The 16,911-nt window shown below is 33.0% G+C and overlaps 1 protein-coding gene across 1 annotated transcript; it reads left to right on the forward strand.

Moving 5' to 3' along the window:
• Positions 1-4,454: 4,454 nt before the first annotated feature.
• On the forward strand, positions 4,455-16,911 carry HELRODRAFT_71352 (hypothetical protein; the record flags this gene model as incomplete). Its single annotated transcript, XM_009012080.1, has 4 exons — positions 4,455-4,773; positions 7,377-7,654; positions 8,664-8,971; positions 16,545-16,911. Coding segments are annotated over 4 exons (1,272 nt in total), but the record flags the coding sequence as incomplete, so codon positions are not given.

Raw genomic sequence — 16,911 nt, forward strand, 5'->3', positions numbered from 1 at the left:
TATAATGTCATTTAAGAGCGCCCTGTGCATAGCGTCAGAGGCGCCCGGATAAACAAAAATATATTATATATATATATATATATATATATATATATATATATATATATATAGTTTGGTACGAGATTTTCGTTATAACAAATTTGGTTGAATGTACTTGCCCATTTTATATTAATTAATTTCTTTTGGGTTTGTTCAATAAGACGCAATTGTTGTAACTCAATTTTATTAAACTCGTCAAGCATTTCGAACGGCTGACGACGTCGTTTCGACAGTGTATGTCATCATCAGAGCCTACGTTTAAATTATTAAATATGAATTGAGTATTTAAAATTGTAAAATCAAGAAGAATAAACAAACCAAATTAGGAAAATATAAGCATAAAATGATTAAGGAAATTAAATTAAAATTACTTTTTACATTAATTTTAATTTAATCATTCATTCATTCATTCATTCAATGATCCTTTGTAATCCCTTAAGGGACCGTTGAGGCCGATGGTATTCTTCTATCTTTCCAAAATCCTTTTCCTTCCCTCGCCATCTTTATTGAGCTCAATGTTCCAACCCCCGTCCATTCCGTGATATCATCCATCCACTTCCTCACAGGTCTTCCAACTTTTTTCTTCCAGTCCCTCTTTTTCATCAGTGCTTTTTTGATTAGTCTTAATTTAATCAGCCATTCGAAATGCTTGACGAGTTTAATAAAATTGAGTTACAACAATTGCGTCTTATTGAACAAACCCAAAAGAAATTAATACTAAATGGGCAAGAACATTCAATTAAATTTGTTATATATATATATATATATATATATATATAATCTACCAAATTTTTAGCTTTTGAAAGTTTATGATTGAGCTTTTCAATATTTTTAACAGTAACGTTTTAATTACTATCCAATTTATTAAAATTAATAAGAAAATCGTTGGGGTTCATGGTGAAGCGATTTTGTGTGCTTTGAGGAACGTTCTCTTAATATGCATAAACAATATTCATAAATGCGAAAACAACTATACAATTATGCTAATGGTAATGTTGACTTATGAAGCGCCCTGGCAAGCGACTGAGGCGCCCTTGAAGCACAAAACATCCTCTGTCAGACGTTTGAAAACGTAGAGCGATGGTAGAGCGAAGTTGACGATTGTTTGTATTACTATGTAGAAGATCACCGAGTTACGACAGTGAATGCGAGATTGAAAGTTTGAAGACGATGACAACTATTTTAAATAAAACTCGAAAGTGAAATGGAAGCCAATGGAGGTTCATTAGATTCGACGAGGTCGTTGATCACAGACGATGTAAAGGTGTATCTAAATTGAGTACTACTCTAGCGGCTCTATTCATTATTTTCTGGAAACTTAATTCTTGACTTTTAGATATTCCATATAACACAAAATTGCAGTCGTCCAATTTGGAAAATATCAAACACCGTGCCAGATCACTAGAATTGCAGTAGTCCAATTTGGACAGTATCAAACACCGTGTCAGATCACTAGCCAAAGCGGTAGAAAGAAACTGTCTAATATGTCGTTGTTCTCTTAAATAATTATTACGGGATTTTGCTATAGACGTGATTGAAAAACTTAATTTTTTTTTATCTATGACTAATGGCTAAAAAGAATGGAAGTAATTTGAACGTAGCGGTTCATTTACACTAATTTCACAACGACTTGGTAATGAATTAAACGAGCAAGGTAAAAATTACGTCATTTTAAAAATAATACAGTGCAAGTTGGTAGTATATGAAATATTGGTGTGTGTCGTGTTAACGGGTATGGGGTACATCGTCGAATCGACGAATTGGGTCATCGGTGAGTAATAGAATGAGCGAAAAGTCCTATCCTTGACGAACATTTCCGTGCACAAGTTCCACAAACCCATACATCTGTACTATCGCCGCTTTGGGCTGTCTGTTTTCGTCGAGTCCTTTTCTCAACGAGGGCAGCTGTATGTGCCAGTTCAAAAACGGAAACCGCCGACTGGGTAAACCTTTTCCATTCCGAGCGTCGCAGAGCACCAACACAAAGAGCTTTGGGGTCTAGACCACATTTTTTCATATTTTCTTTAGGGGTGTCTTTGTATCTGCGTACAGGGCCTTTTGCCAGTCTATTTCCCGATGCCAGCTGACCACAAAAAAACCTGCTTGGGAATTTTTTATCTGGCATACGTATAACGTGCCCTATCCAGCAAAACTGTGTTTGAAGCAGCAGCGATTCTACACCCATTATACCGCACTTTGCCAAAACCACTGTGTCTGGGACCTTGTCTTCCCACCGGATACCTGCAATCATGCGCAGGCATCTCATATGAAACTGGTCGAGCCTGCGAATATGGCGACGGTAGAACGCCAGGTTTCGCAACCATAAAGCAGTGAAGGGAGCACAACTGCTCTGTATACCGCAATTTTTGTGGCAAGAGTAATTTCGTACTCTTTCCAAAGACGTCCGGTCAGCATACCAAAAGCAGCACCTGCTTTTGCAAGCCTTGCTGTAATATCATCATTGATAGTTGCATTATTGGAGATATCCGTCTAGATAACAAAATCCATCAACAGAATTGAGACGCAAGTCGTCCGCCATCACATGGGCCATTGCCCCCAACGAAACTGGGTAGCTTTGATGCAAAACCTCAATTTTTTTCAGACTGACTGTAAGTCCAAATCTTTCAGCTGTTAAATAGAAGCGGTTGAACAGCGTCTGAATCTCGGCTTGTGTGTGTGCAACCAGTGCACAATCATCAGCAAATAAAAGGTCCCGAACAACAGAGATCTGTGTCTTGGACTTGGCTTGCAATCGTCTAATATAAAAAACATCCCCATCCATACAATAGCAGATTGGTATCCCCTCACTACCGTGACGAAAAGCAACTCGGAGCATCAATGAAAAGTAGATGTTGAACAGCAATGGAGCCATAACGCATCCTTGCTTGGTTCCGTTTGTAACATCAAAATCCTGTGACCGTTCACCATTTTCGACCACACTCGCTTCGCTTTCATACATACCTTCATGGAAGTAACGAACAACGGCAACAAAAACAGAGGGGCAACCAATTTTTGACAAGCAGCGCCAGAGTGCTGACCTATCAACCGAATCATATGCCTTGGTCAGGTCAACAAAAACCATATACAGTCCCCGTTGCTGCTCGCGACATTTTTCTTGTAGTTGCCTCGTAGAGAACACCTTATCTGTTGTGCTGCGTCCAACTCTGAATCCACACTGACTCTCCGGAAAGATATCTTGATTGTTGACATGTTTTGCCAGGCGTTCAGCAATCACTCTGGCTAGTATCTTTAGCAAAAGCAGAAAGATTTTTCTGTAGTCACAGTTTGATCGATCACCTTTTCTTTTAAATTTATGAACGATCAGAGCATCTTTGAATTTCTGAGGGACCGACCGCTTTGCTCATCCATGTAGCTCTCAGTAACAAGCGACCATCACACCAAGGCCGCCTACGTGCTGGATAGTGGCTAGACACTTCCAGTAGTATCCCCTACCTCTGCCCGTCGTCATTCTCCAGTCGTCGCAGGGCTTTTACGCTCACAGCATCCACCGAAGACAACCTGCACAATTGAATTAGTTTAAGGTGGAAAAAGTTTTGTGAGAACTAGCCACACCCTCTCTTTCCACAAAGGCCGTTGTCAGCAGGCACAATAAATTGCGACGTGATGACTGACCAGTATGGACGCAGCAGTTTAGTCGGAACTGATACCGAGTTGGTGAGCAGAACCATTCTCATAGCCAACTGCAGGTGCTAGCGATTTTCTGTTTGGGTTTACTCCCATAGCCTTTCTATGAATGGGTGTGGCCGCAAGGCAGCGGAGGTTTGAAGTTAGAGTTTTCCTTCCACTAGGTGGATGGCCCGGAACGTCTGGTTATGGCACCAGTTACTCGCTATCGCCCTCTCCTGTTAGTTTAAACAGCTTCGCCACGTGAAAGCAAGGAGTAGGACTTGATTGACTGAGGTAAGATACCTATCGCCAATGGGAGCATTTTTAGGAGATGAGAGTTCATTTCTCATTCCCACCCCCTGCATAGTCAACCCGAGGCTTTAATATATGTAACTAGAAGTTCTCATTTTCTTTCCTTAGAAATTTTTTACCTTGCTCGTTTAATTCATTATCAAGCCGTTATAAAATAATACAGTGCGAGTTGGTAATATATAAAATATTGGTGTGTGTCGTGTTAACGGGTCTATTCATATGAGGACGGCACCAAATATGATTGAAATTGTGCAAAGATTTTATTAACTATTAACTTAAATAAAAACATTATTTACCAATTAATGATGAATCAGAAATTATAAGATATCAGGAGATGTGACCAAATTGTTTAAAATTATAATAAGTCACAACTAAAACGTTTTGACGCCTGTTTAACAATGATGTATGCGATTTTGTATTATGGCCACCGTTAATCATATAATATACTGAAATTTTCAATTTTAAAAAAGTCAAAACTAAAATTTGCAGATGTACCTTCCTCTCCACTGAACTTGCATGTAACCAACATCACAGATAACAGTGTCACTGTTTCGTGGTTACCCCCGCTCTATGATGGGGGTGCTCCCCTTATGGGATATTTAATCGAAACTTGTTTTAATGGTCAATCTTGTTGGAGAAAAGAAATTTCTACCGATGCGAACACTCTTGAGGCAGAAATTTCAAATCTTAAACAAGGAGAATTTTACTTTGTTCATGTCTATGCTTTCAATAATCAAGGCATCAGTAGAAAAGCATGTGATTTATTCGAACCAATTTTTTGTTCAAAGCCAAAAAGTAATCACTATGTAATTTTAACAAATATTTTGCTGAAAAGATATTTTACATTTATTTTAATGCTTCTTTTAATAAACGTCTTTATACTCAATTATTTTTTCTTTTTTTAAAATTATTCCGTTTTTTTTTTTTTTAAATATAAATATTTTTTTCGGTAATCAGAAACGAGGCTTCAATATATGTATTTAGAAGTTCTCATTTTTTTTCTTAGAAATTTTAATTTTATGCATCTTTTTGCAGATTAATTTTTATAATTTTAAAATTAAAAATGATTTTGGGTTGTGCATTCATTGGTTAGTGTATTTCGTTGGTGTAATATCATTTCGTCAGAAATTTAAAATTTTAACATGGTTTATAAGTCTTTTATTTTATATGTAATTTGATTCATGTTTTAACAATTTTAGTTTTCATTTTTATGCTTTAAAACTTACTAACTCAACAAAATAACACTTCATATGTTAAAAATGATATTCAATAATTTTTTTTCTCATAGTGCCTCCACATAAACCAATTAATTTTAGTGTTGTGGAAAACGTTAGTAAAAGTAATCCAGTGATTACTTGGGATCCATCAAAAGATGACACATTATCTGAAATTATGAAATATGTGATTGAAATAAAGGAAGAAAATGAAACAAACTATCATGTTTTGGCATGTCTTGATAATTCGAACACTTTTTATAAATTACCTGGATTGCCACTCAATAAAAAATATAGTATTAGAATCAAATCTGAAAATGCGATGGGTTCCAGTGAATTTGCTAACCTTCCAGATTTTATTACTGTCCAAGAATCTTTAGGTGAAAAACCTTTGATGGATGATTATTAACTATTTGTATTACAACATATTTCATGAACAGACTTTCCATCAAGTCCCCAAACGTTGAGAGCTCAGCCTTCTGGTCAGGGTGTAATTCATGTTACGTGGAGTCATCCATATTATACAGGAGGCTGTCCTATTATATCATACATTATACAAGTTAAACAGGATGGTGACATAAACTGGAAAGACGTAGCAAACGTTGATGGAAGTACTTATTCAGTAGAAGTTCGTGATCTGAAACCTGAAAGTTTTTATAAAGTAAGAGTGCTGGCTGTAAATAGAATTGGGTGTAGTAAAAAACCGCTTGAATTTCACGAATCTATTTGCACTAAAAGGTTTTCAGGTAATTTTTTTAGTTAGTTCTACAAACGATTCTTATTTATCTTAATATTTTAATATTTCGTTAGATATACCTGATGCTCCAAAAAATTTGAAATTGTCTAGAATAACTAATAAATCAATAACACTAACTTGGGACCGGCCACTGAGTTATTATGTTGATCAGTTTTTCATTGATATGAAGGAAATTGGTAATGATTATCATCCAGTTGGAAGAATAGATGGCAAATTATGCAGTTTCACTTGTGATTTTTTAAAAACAAATATCCCATATTTATTTCGTGTGAGATCTTACAATCAGTCGGGATTCAGTCCACAAGCAGCTGAGTTGACCAATCCTACCATGCTAACAGATAGTTTATGTTAGTTTGCACTAATTCTGTTATATCGTTTAATAAATATGTTTTATTTTGTCAATTTTTTAGTGCTTTCAACTATTGAGTTCAATATTAGGCATTAACAATGTGGTTAACAGAGCTAATGTAAAAGTTATTTTGATTTCGATTTTATACATAAACTCACTTGAGTTTTTTTTACCCAGCTTTGCTATTCAGTGCATACCAATTGGGTGGTCCATCCTTGAGTTCACAATATCTAGGACCTATGTATATATGTAATCACATAAAAGTTATATTTATTAGGAACGTATTTTATTCTAAAGTTGTTAAAATACTATCGCGGGTATTCTGTAAAAGCGCTTTCTTGCCTCCGTAAAATCCAAATCAAATGTCAAATAACTTAGATTTGATCTGATTCGGTAAAATTGATATAAACATAGCTGGCAGAGCCATCAATCAAAAAATCAAAAGTAAAAATAACACAAAGTCTTTTATGGGTTTTGAAATTTAATCTGTGAGAGGTTCCGATTCATAAATATTGAGTTTTGTTTAACTCGAGCTTGTTTGCAACCATCAAGTCACTAACTTATTTAACTGCAGACATGACCGTAGACGACATTTTGTGAATGTGAGTTTAGTGATCCAGATTCTCTATATATATATATTTGGATATCATCCGTGTACAGGTGAATTTTCTACTTACTTCAATAATGTAAGCCGTAAATAACATATTTAGCAGGGGACCGAGAACAGAGCCATGTCAGGTCGATCAACAAATCAGGTCGGCTATTGCCGAAATGGAATCACTAAGCGAATTTTTTAAATGCACTCACATCTTCTCCGAGAATGATAAACCTCCCTGTTCCAGAAGCTGACGGAACTCTTTATAAAACACATTCTTGATCGAAAATGATTTCACTTTATACATGGCAACTACTGAGACATTTTTAGTTGAGATTATTTATATTACAACACATAAAGTTATAAAGTAGAAAGTATAATATAGTTTATTACAAAGAAATTAGTTTACTTGTATTTTATTTAAAACCATTGATTGATTATATTTAACTTTTCAACTTTTTAATGTTTCAGCGACACCATCAGAGCCTAGAAATTTAAAAATTTTAAACGTAGAGGATGGCTCAGTTACTGTTAGCTGGGAGAAACCAAAACATGATGGTGGTTATCCTATTAAGGAATACCGAGTAGACGTATCTACAACGACTCAGCCTGAGTGGACGACAGTTGCTCTCACTGATGAAAATCCTGTAACAAGGATAACAGGAATGCCAGTCGGTGATCATTGTTCCTTGAGAGTAACAGCTGTTAATGCCTTTGGTGTAAATAGCAAACCGTCTGTGTTACACCAACCTATTAAACTTGTCAAACCTGGTTAAATAATTTTATAATTTTTGTTTATAATATCTAAATGTACACAAAATGTTTTCAGTTCTTAATCACAATAAATAAATATAACAAAATCAATGAAAAATTAGTCTTTCAAATCTTAAATATTCACGAAAAATTAATTTTAAAAGTATTAACTATATATCCAAAATCAGCGCTTAATAGCTCGGCTGAATAAAGTGCTTTTGATTTTGATATCATTTAGCATGCTCAGCTCATAGACAAAATCCTGAAATGAGAAACAGTTTATGCGGTGCTGATGATAGACTACGTTAAAAAAGTTGCTAAACCCATCTTAGTAAATATTAAATAGAACATAGAATAATTAATTTACAATGATTTGAATAGTTAAAATTATAAAATAGATTTGAAGTATTAACGAGATATTATTTTTATATCACAACTGTGAATTTACAAGTAGCCACAATTTAATTTTTCTATAAATATGTGTATAATAGAATTCTTTAAATTTAATATAAGGTTAATAAAAATTTAATTCAGTTGTTCCTCCTCCCCCATCTAATTTGCGGGTAGTTCATCAGGATGATTCAAGTGTTGTACTCAATTGGAATGCGCCGCTATCAGATGGAAACTGTCAAGTTTTGCAGTACTTAATTGAAATGAAATCTGAAAACGATGAAAATTTTTCTTTGCTTGGCGCAGTTGATAATGGAAATTTTTCATTTCTTTGTAAAAAGTTAGAAGGCGGAAAAAAATATGATTTTAGAGTAAAAAGTTCCAACCCAGCGGGCGTAAGTCCTTTTGGTACATCTTTGACAAATTTCGTTCTCCACGGAAATCCGTCTACTTGCCTTCCGGGTTTGTAATAAATGAATGAATTAAAAATAAGCAATTACAAATTAATATAAGTTTCTATGTAAAAATATTTTTTTACAAATTAAAAATATTTCGATTATAGTTTCCAAAAACTTTATGCTGAGAATTAAAATTTTGCAAATAAAAACTTTTTATAGGTTTGAGCAGTTTTCTGATTTTTTTTATATAAAATTAATGATAAATAAATTTAATTTTTTTTTAAATTTTTATCTAACAGTTTTTCCGTTCCCTGAAAATTTAAAGGCTGTTTTGAATTATGAGAATAGACAGACATCTTTGTTGTGGGACTCCAAAATTTTAAAAATGGCATCGCTGCCTTATCAAGTTCCAAATTATATTATCGAAACTAGAAACATTAATGATAAACATTGGAATGAAAAAATTACCGTCAATATGGATGATAGCGGCGTTGAACTTTCAGAACATGATCTTCCCGACAGTTACCGAGTTAGAATGTTGCCAGAATGGGACTTTGTGAAACCTAGAAGATTCGTTGAATTAGATGAAACTATTAATTTAAAAAAAATTGGAGGTTAATAAATAATTATTTTACGTTAGAAATATGTTTAGCCTATTCACCTTTTTCAAGCTGACACCAGATTTACGCTTTTTGCTACTTCTGGTTATTTGTAAAAACGTACATCCAACTCCGAATTTTCAAAAAACGTTTTCCAATTGAAGCGGTTATATTCACAATGTATCTTGTCAGTTCTCTAACTACAAGCGAAGTTTGTCATTAAGGCCATTTGCATCTTAAGAATCTATAAAAAATGACAAATGTTTGAAAAGCCTAGTAAGATTTTGTGACTCTTAGTTTTTTTTTAATTTGAAATTGCGTTAAACATAAAAACATATCATAAAATTTTTTATAGTGATCCTAAATGACTAAGTCTGTGACAGGACCACTTTAAGACTTTTTTAATATCCTATTTTTGCCAAGTTTGCTTTAAAGTTATTAGTTGGTTCTGCGCATATTATTTCATCTTCCAGTTTATTACATTCGTTGACAACTCAGTGGCTGAAAAATTTTTGCTCTATCGATCCCGAGCTTTTTTTAAAAAATCTTATATTTATGCTCTTTTGTTTTACCTGTTGTTCATCCTAAACTCAAAAAATTTTACTGATTCCAAATTATCCTTCATAGGGATTTTGTATGCCTGAATCAAATCTCCTCTTCTTCTTTTTTCTAGTGTTGTCAGACCACAAGTTTTTAATCTGTATTTATATGTCATAACACATTATAATTCTCTTTGCCCTCTTTTAAATATTTTCAAGCATATAACTTTATATATTTTATAGTGCACTTTTTAACCTTTTCCTTTTTTTAACAAGGACTACTTGTAAACATAGACGATAACCAAATTCCAGCAATATTTTGGTCGCCAAAATGTAACTACGATTGTTAGAATGACTTCACCTGCTTCTTGGCAATTATAGCAGAAAGTTTTAATGAAAGTGATTGAATGAAAAACGTGAAATAAATTAAAAAATTAATTTAATTTGCCTAGAAAAATTTATGAATATTGCGATTGTTAAGCAGAATAGTTGGATTTTGACTTCACCTATTTGTTTAAATTTCTCATTTGCTTTTCTTTCCTTTGCTTGTTCTGACTTTAGCCAGTTTTATGATGCAAACTCCGCGTCCTTATGCCTGGTCCTACTGTACTGTTTCTACTCAGCTTTGGTATTTAAATAATTTCAATCTGAGAACAATTTTTTCCTTTGACCCACTGTCTACAATCTTAAAACTGTAGTTTCCCTCTCATACACACGACACAGATGCAGCAACTCAAGTTATTCTGTGTTTAAACCGTGTTTAAACGAGATCAACATGAATTTCAGTAGACAAATTAATTGTTGTATAAGAAAATAAATAAACAAATAAACAAGTTGAATTATCGAATGTTTAAAAAAATTCGATTTTTTAATAGTTTATTAATCATACTTTCATGAAAAATAATAGAGTGAGTTGTTTTTTGTTTAATCAGTCACCATCAACCAATCGTTAAGTGTCTGTCAATCAGCCAATAACTTTCAGCACTTTTTATTAAATGATTCCAATAACACAAATAAGTTTACACATCGCAAATAATAATCGTATTAAATACAAATAATCTTGAAAAATACATATATTTGTCATTTATGTATACAGAATTTATCAGTCAATATTTGAACTTAGGAAATTTATTATTGGCATTACTTGAGTTGCAAAAATAAATTGTCAGGTTTTATGTCTACAAGTCAGATGTAGAGTTTCTTTTTGATAATTTGATGAGGGGATAAAATAATTTGGTGATTTCATGAGTTTTAAAGATAATAAATTATTTAAATAATTTTATCATTATCCTTTGAGAACTGAATAAATAAATTAATTAATTATATTTGACTAACGATTTTCAAAAATCGGCTTCGATGTATCAATCAATTTTTTTAACTAGTAGATTTTGAGATGTTATATGAATGTGATACAATATTGAAATTGATAATTTCTTTACAATGGTAAATTAATTATTATTTTTTAAAGAAATCAGTGCCGTTCCATGCATGTTGAATGTCCAGCGGTCAGAAAATAATAAACTTGAACTATCTTGGATTTCAAATATGGACAATTCAAATGTTGAGGAATACATAATTGAAGCTAGTGAAAATAATTGTGACTTTGTTATAGTTGGCAGAGTTCCACAGAATGTTAACAATTTCAAATTTATGCACGCATTACCCGACAAAACTTATCAATTCAAAGTACGAGCCAAGAATTATGACGAGTATGGTCAACCTGTACTGAGTGAAATAATTTCAACAGAAAAATCTGTTCCAGGTTTGATAATTTGTTATATTTTATTGTTAATTACCTAGATTGTCAGTTAACTAAATTAGTTTGACAGTTTTCTTTTTAACTTATAAATAGAAAAATAGTAAATGATTAATAAAATTTCTGATCTGTTCCACATTGTTAATTTTTGTTGTTTTTGAAGCAATTTCACGACTTTAACAGGAAACCAGTCGGCCCACCGTTCTAAACGTTATTTGTGTTAATAGTTAGTAAAAGTCGTTGTTTTAACAAAAACAGCAGTGTTCTAGAAGGAAATGTTGACATTATAATCTCCAGAAATAATTTTAAATAAAATTTTGATTATATTACCATAAAAGTTGACCCCCGCGTCAAAATGTTGGCTCTCCCAAATTTGTTAAAAAATTCTCCGATTATAAACTCTTATTTAAAAAATTCCCCCTGGTCGTCGAAAAAAATTATTTTGAAACTCCTCTCCCGGTCTTCAAATAATTTTTGAAAATCTTAGATCCCCGACAAAGTTGTTTAGATCCGCAACTTTTTGAAACATTTGCAATTTTTACAAAAACATTTATTTTTACTACAAATCAAAATTTTCAACACTATATGTTATAAAAATAATGATAATGTGAAAACTCCTTTTTATTCATTTGAGGAAAATGAACTATCGATAAAATGAAATGATATGATATAATAAAATAAAATAAAATAGAGTTAAAATACACTCTCTGTACTATCTAATTATAGCCGACTCGTTCTCAAATTGTAGCCACGGCCTGGATTTGAGCTCTGCAGAAGGACTCCATATGTAACCACACTGACGATCGCAATCTAAAACTCTCATCAAAGATCGAAGCACATGTTAAAAGGATTGAAAAACATTGGTAGCCTCGAAGTACGCCTTTTTTTATCTGAATTGCAGGAATTAGTTCACCGTTGATCAAAACCATGATGGAATAATTGGAATAAATTGAGCGTATCGAGTTAGTTATTGGTGGTGGAACATGATTATGGATTAGCATTAACTTGATCAGGTTGATCACCAAAAGCATTGCACAGATCGAGAAATGTTACGATGATTGTTCGATGATGTCTTTTCGCGTCAGTTAGTAGGTGAGAAAGCATCTGAGCATGCTCCGAAAGCCCATCTATTGCTATTGAAATATTTGTTAGATTCTAAGAAGCGATCTGGATTTGATTCTTTGGATTGCTAAAACTAATTCTTTGTGCGTTGGTGGGTCTGTATTACAATCTTGAAATGGAATTGGCAAATGTGGTATTCGGTCCGTTTTTTTAAATATCTTGTTATTGATGCTTTTTGTTAACTTTTTGAAAAACGTGTGCCCGGTGTCTATCTATGTTGAATATCTCTGCGTTAACACGTGCTTTAGCGAGGCGTAAGTTGTGCTGTAAGTAAGTAAGGCGTGCTGACGCAAATTCCGTTTCCATGTCTGCGATGACGTTCATTGTTAAATTTTCAAACAACACATGATACCAATCTTCTTCTTCCGAGAATCCGCGGCCCTTAGGCACGTTTTCAAAGAATGTAAACCACGATTTGGGGTTTGCGGTACTAAATAGGTTCAGTTAGAGTGGACCCCTCTTCGTTGTTCTCTTTATTGTAGCTGTGTCTATAATTTCGCAAGCCATCACCAATTTGTTGCGAGATTTCTTTCGATGCAAGAAACAACAAATAAAATGTCTATAATGTATTTTATTGACGTAATGCTAAAATAAGCAAAAACGTGTTTGGCTATACGAATTGACAATAGAAGTTCGATCGTAAAATATAGCGAGAAAGGAAGTTGCTTTTGTTTTCAAGATATATATAGCAAATTGTCACATGCTTAAAATATAGGATAATATTCTCCCGTGACGATTTGTGAATCTTTTCAGAGCCGCTACTGAACTACAATTTGACAAAACATGCTTGTTTATTTGGAGCGTGTTACAAAGTGGACAAAATGCGTTAAACGACTTACCCCCATCTGGATATGCTTACATTTTTAGAAAATTGTTGAAAGTTGCCTTCCTCAGAAATTTGAATAAAACATCTGAGAGTTTGGCAGCGAATTTTGACCAACAGGCAAACTTGACTTGCGGAAATGGGTTCTTCAACTGCTCTAATGATTCTTCCCTGACAAATGCTTGAAATCGGATTCCTGTTGGTAACCCTTAAACGCTTGGAGTGTCAATTTCACATCTTTTGAATAAAGAGGCATGTTTTCAATTTCTAATGTAGCTGTTGTAGGATTCACTCCAACTGAACCTATTCAGCACCGCAAACCCCAAATCGTGGTTTAGATTCTTTGAAAACGTGTTTAAGGGCCGCGGATTTTTGAAAGAAAAAGATTGGTATCATGTGTTGTTTGAAAATTTGGATACCTTGGACGTGGGGGCAGTAAGAAACTGGCTGTGTATCCGATTCACTCCATAAGCAGTTGATGTCTTCGTTATGGTGAATTTTAAAATAATTGCGAAGTTTAATTCTTACTCTAAGTGATCCTGCAAAATTGTTAGTGATCTGATTTGCGATTTGAAAGGATAAACATTCAGATACACAGCCAGTTTCTTACTGTCCCCACGACCAAGGTATCCAGTCTTTCTGCAATCCATGTCAGCGGGATATCATAGGCCAATTGTAATGGAACGAACTAACGAATCCATCAGGGCGCTTCGTTTATGACCGATAGCAAGTTTTTAAGCTTTTTAATCATCAATTCTTTTGCTATTGAGTTGCCACCATCAAAATCATAAATCCTGCAAAGATATACAAAATGATCGTTTATTTCAACACGAGGAATGAGTTTGTCTTCTATGGTCAGCGTCGGAGAAACTTTTCATAGCCGCCATTTTTTTCTTATTCCGAATGAGCAGCAATTGTCCATTTTCATATTTATTCCGGTAGCCTTACACCAGGCTTGGCTCAATTGAATAAATTTTTGAGCACCGTCCTTGCTGTTTGCGATGATGGCTGTATCATCCACGAATTGAAGCCAAGCGGTGGATTTTAAATTGGCCGTCAGTCCCCACATGTATCGGCGTTGTTGATATATGGACTTTTCAATTAAGTTTATCAGCGGATTGAAACACAAATTGAAAACTAATGGGAGACTGGATCACCCTGAAGTACACCGTCGTCTAACTGGTATCGAAGGAGTAACGTAGCCACTTCCTGAAACAATAACAATAATAATAACTATTTACAATGCGACATTCTTATCCTCATCATCTTATACATCATTTCATTCATTCTTCATCTTCGTTCATCATTAGCATCATCATCTGTCCAATTACATCAACCTGTTAACAATTCAGCAACCGTCAATAGAAGTTTCACTTACAGTTCTCCATCTGTTCTGTTCTCATTATCCTCCTATCTTTTTTCCTTAATTTTTATAGTTGAACAATTGTTTACACTTTCTTTTTTTCTACATTCTGAAATCATTTAAATTATTTTCTATTATAAATCTCTACAGACTTTTAACTCCAAGCCCATTTATGATTGATCTGTTTTTATTAATACCCTTTCTCATTATCTTATCTTTTTCAACGTACCGATCTTAATTTTCTCAAAATTTAACAAACATTTAATTTTATAACATGATTTCAGTTTGATCAATTTATTCAAATTCTTTCCACTCAGGTTTCATGTCTTTCTTAAAGTACTTAACAATTTTTGTAATTTTCTTTACTTTGATATATTAATCACTCTGACAAACGGTAGTGAACAGACTACTATTTTTTGAATTTTTTATGTTTTCAAGACTTCTTTTGAAACATCACTTGTTTCACTTCAATTTTGTATTTTTTAACTGCCTATATAGATGATTTCAACATTTCAATTCGACACTGTTTAATTATGTTCAGGCATTTTTGTTTAAAAAATTTTTACTAGAGTCTTATAGTTTCAATTTTATAAACTTTTTTCATTTTCTAATCGAAACCAAAAAGATATTGACAAAGGTTTGGTGTATCAATAACTTGTGGCATACAACTTTAAGTGTAAAGTTGGTAACATAATTTGTTTTTTTAATAAAATCGATTTCATCAAACTAATCTATCTTTATTTTACTTTACGGATTAAAACATTTTTACCACTGCACAACTACATTCGATCTTAAATTATTTTAGAGTGTCTATGATATCGATAGTAACTTGAAAAAGGCTTAAAAATAATATTGACAGTCATAAAACTGACAATGTTTTCCTGCTTTTGAATCAGCTGCAAGTTTGAAAGCATCTGCATTTTTTTAAATTTTTTGTTTATGTGTTTATTTACGTATTTATTTGAAAGCATCTGTATATATTTATTCAGTTTTTAATTAGATATGTGTTTATTTACGTCCAATTTGTTCAGTTTTTTAACTTTCATCCATAATTTCAATTTCTGCTCCTCCCTTAAGTGTACAATGTATAATATAAATATATAAATCGGATGTCTCTAAAAAGTTTGTCACAGGCTGCCGCTGAACGATTAAGATTTAACTTATCATTTATTAATCTTTTATTTTTTCATAAATTTAAATATCCAATTACTAATTATTACTTTTTTATGTTCATCTAGATTCACCTGCTAGCATTAAGTTGTTAAAATGCTCCACTCTAACCGGATTAACGTTGGAATGGCAACCTCCAATTAATGATGGCGGTCTGCCTATAACACACTACGTCATTGCAGCAAAAGAAAACGGAAAACCGAAGTTTAAAAAAATTTGCAAAGTCCCTGGTAACATTTTTAAATGGGATCTCCAAAATGGCTTAGAAAAAGAAAAAAACTATTTTATTAGGATTTACGCAGAAAATGAGGTGGTTTAATTAACGATATCAATAATTATTAATTATAATTTTGAATTATTTTCTAAGGTTGGTCTAAGTTTTAGAGGAGTTGAACTGCAAGAACCTGTTTTTTATGGAACGGAACATTTAGACAATAATATTAATGAATTCTCAAATAAAAAAACTTTCTTTGTACCCAAAACTAAAACTGTTGAGTATTCAAATGAAGAGGAACCAAGTTATGAACAAATTACTGAAATGGTTAGATCCAATGCTAATCAAATTGATGATATTATATTTGAGGTATGCTTATCATTTAATAAAACGCGTTCATTTTGTGATGTTTTGGATAAACACTAATTTCGTTTGTAGAAAAATGGTAAAACTATAAAATCTGAAGATCAAAAAGAATTACCACATGTGTTGATGGAAAAACATTTGCCATCGAATTTTTCAAGTTTGATCTTGGATGATGTAGAATCTGATCACATAACGTTGTCTTGGTCACCTCCGTTGGATACAGGCAACAGTAAAATCAAATATTACATAATCGTAATGAAAGAAAACGACGAAACAAAATTTAAAAAAATTGGCAAAGTTGATGGATATGCAAATACTTTTAACTACACAAAAATCAAGCCTGGCTATTTATATAGTTTTAGGGTTTATGCTGAAAATGATCTTGGCATAAGTAAAGAATTTTCTAGTTTTGATGGCTATGTCAGAATTCCAAAAACAGAAAAAACATCAAACGACTTTGCAGAGGTTTGTGCTATAATTTACATTAAACAAATAAAACTAAAAATACATGTTTTTGTGCGATGA

The sequence above is a fragment of the Helobdella robusta genome, assembly GCF_000326865.2.
Source record: "Helobdella robusta unplaced genomic scaffold HELROscaffold_10, whole genome shotgun sequence".
Taxonomy (NCBI): Eukaryota; Metazoa; Annelida; class Clitellata; order Rhynchobdellida; family Glossiphoniidae; genus Helobdella; species Helobdella robusta.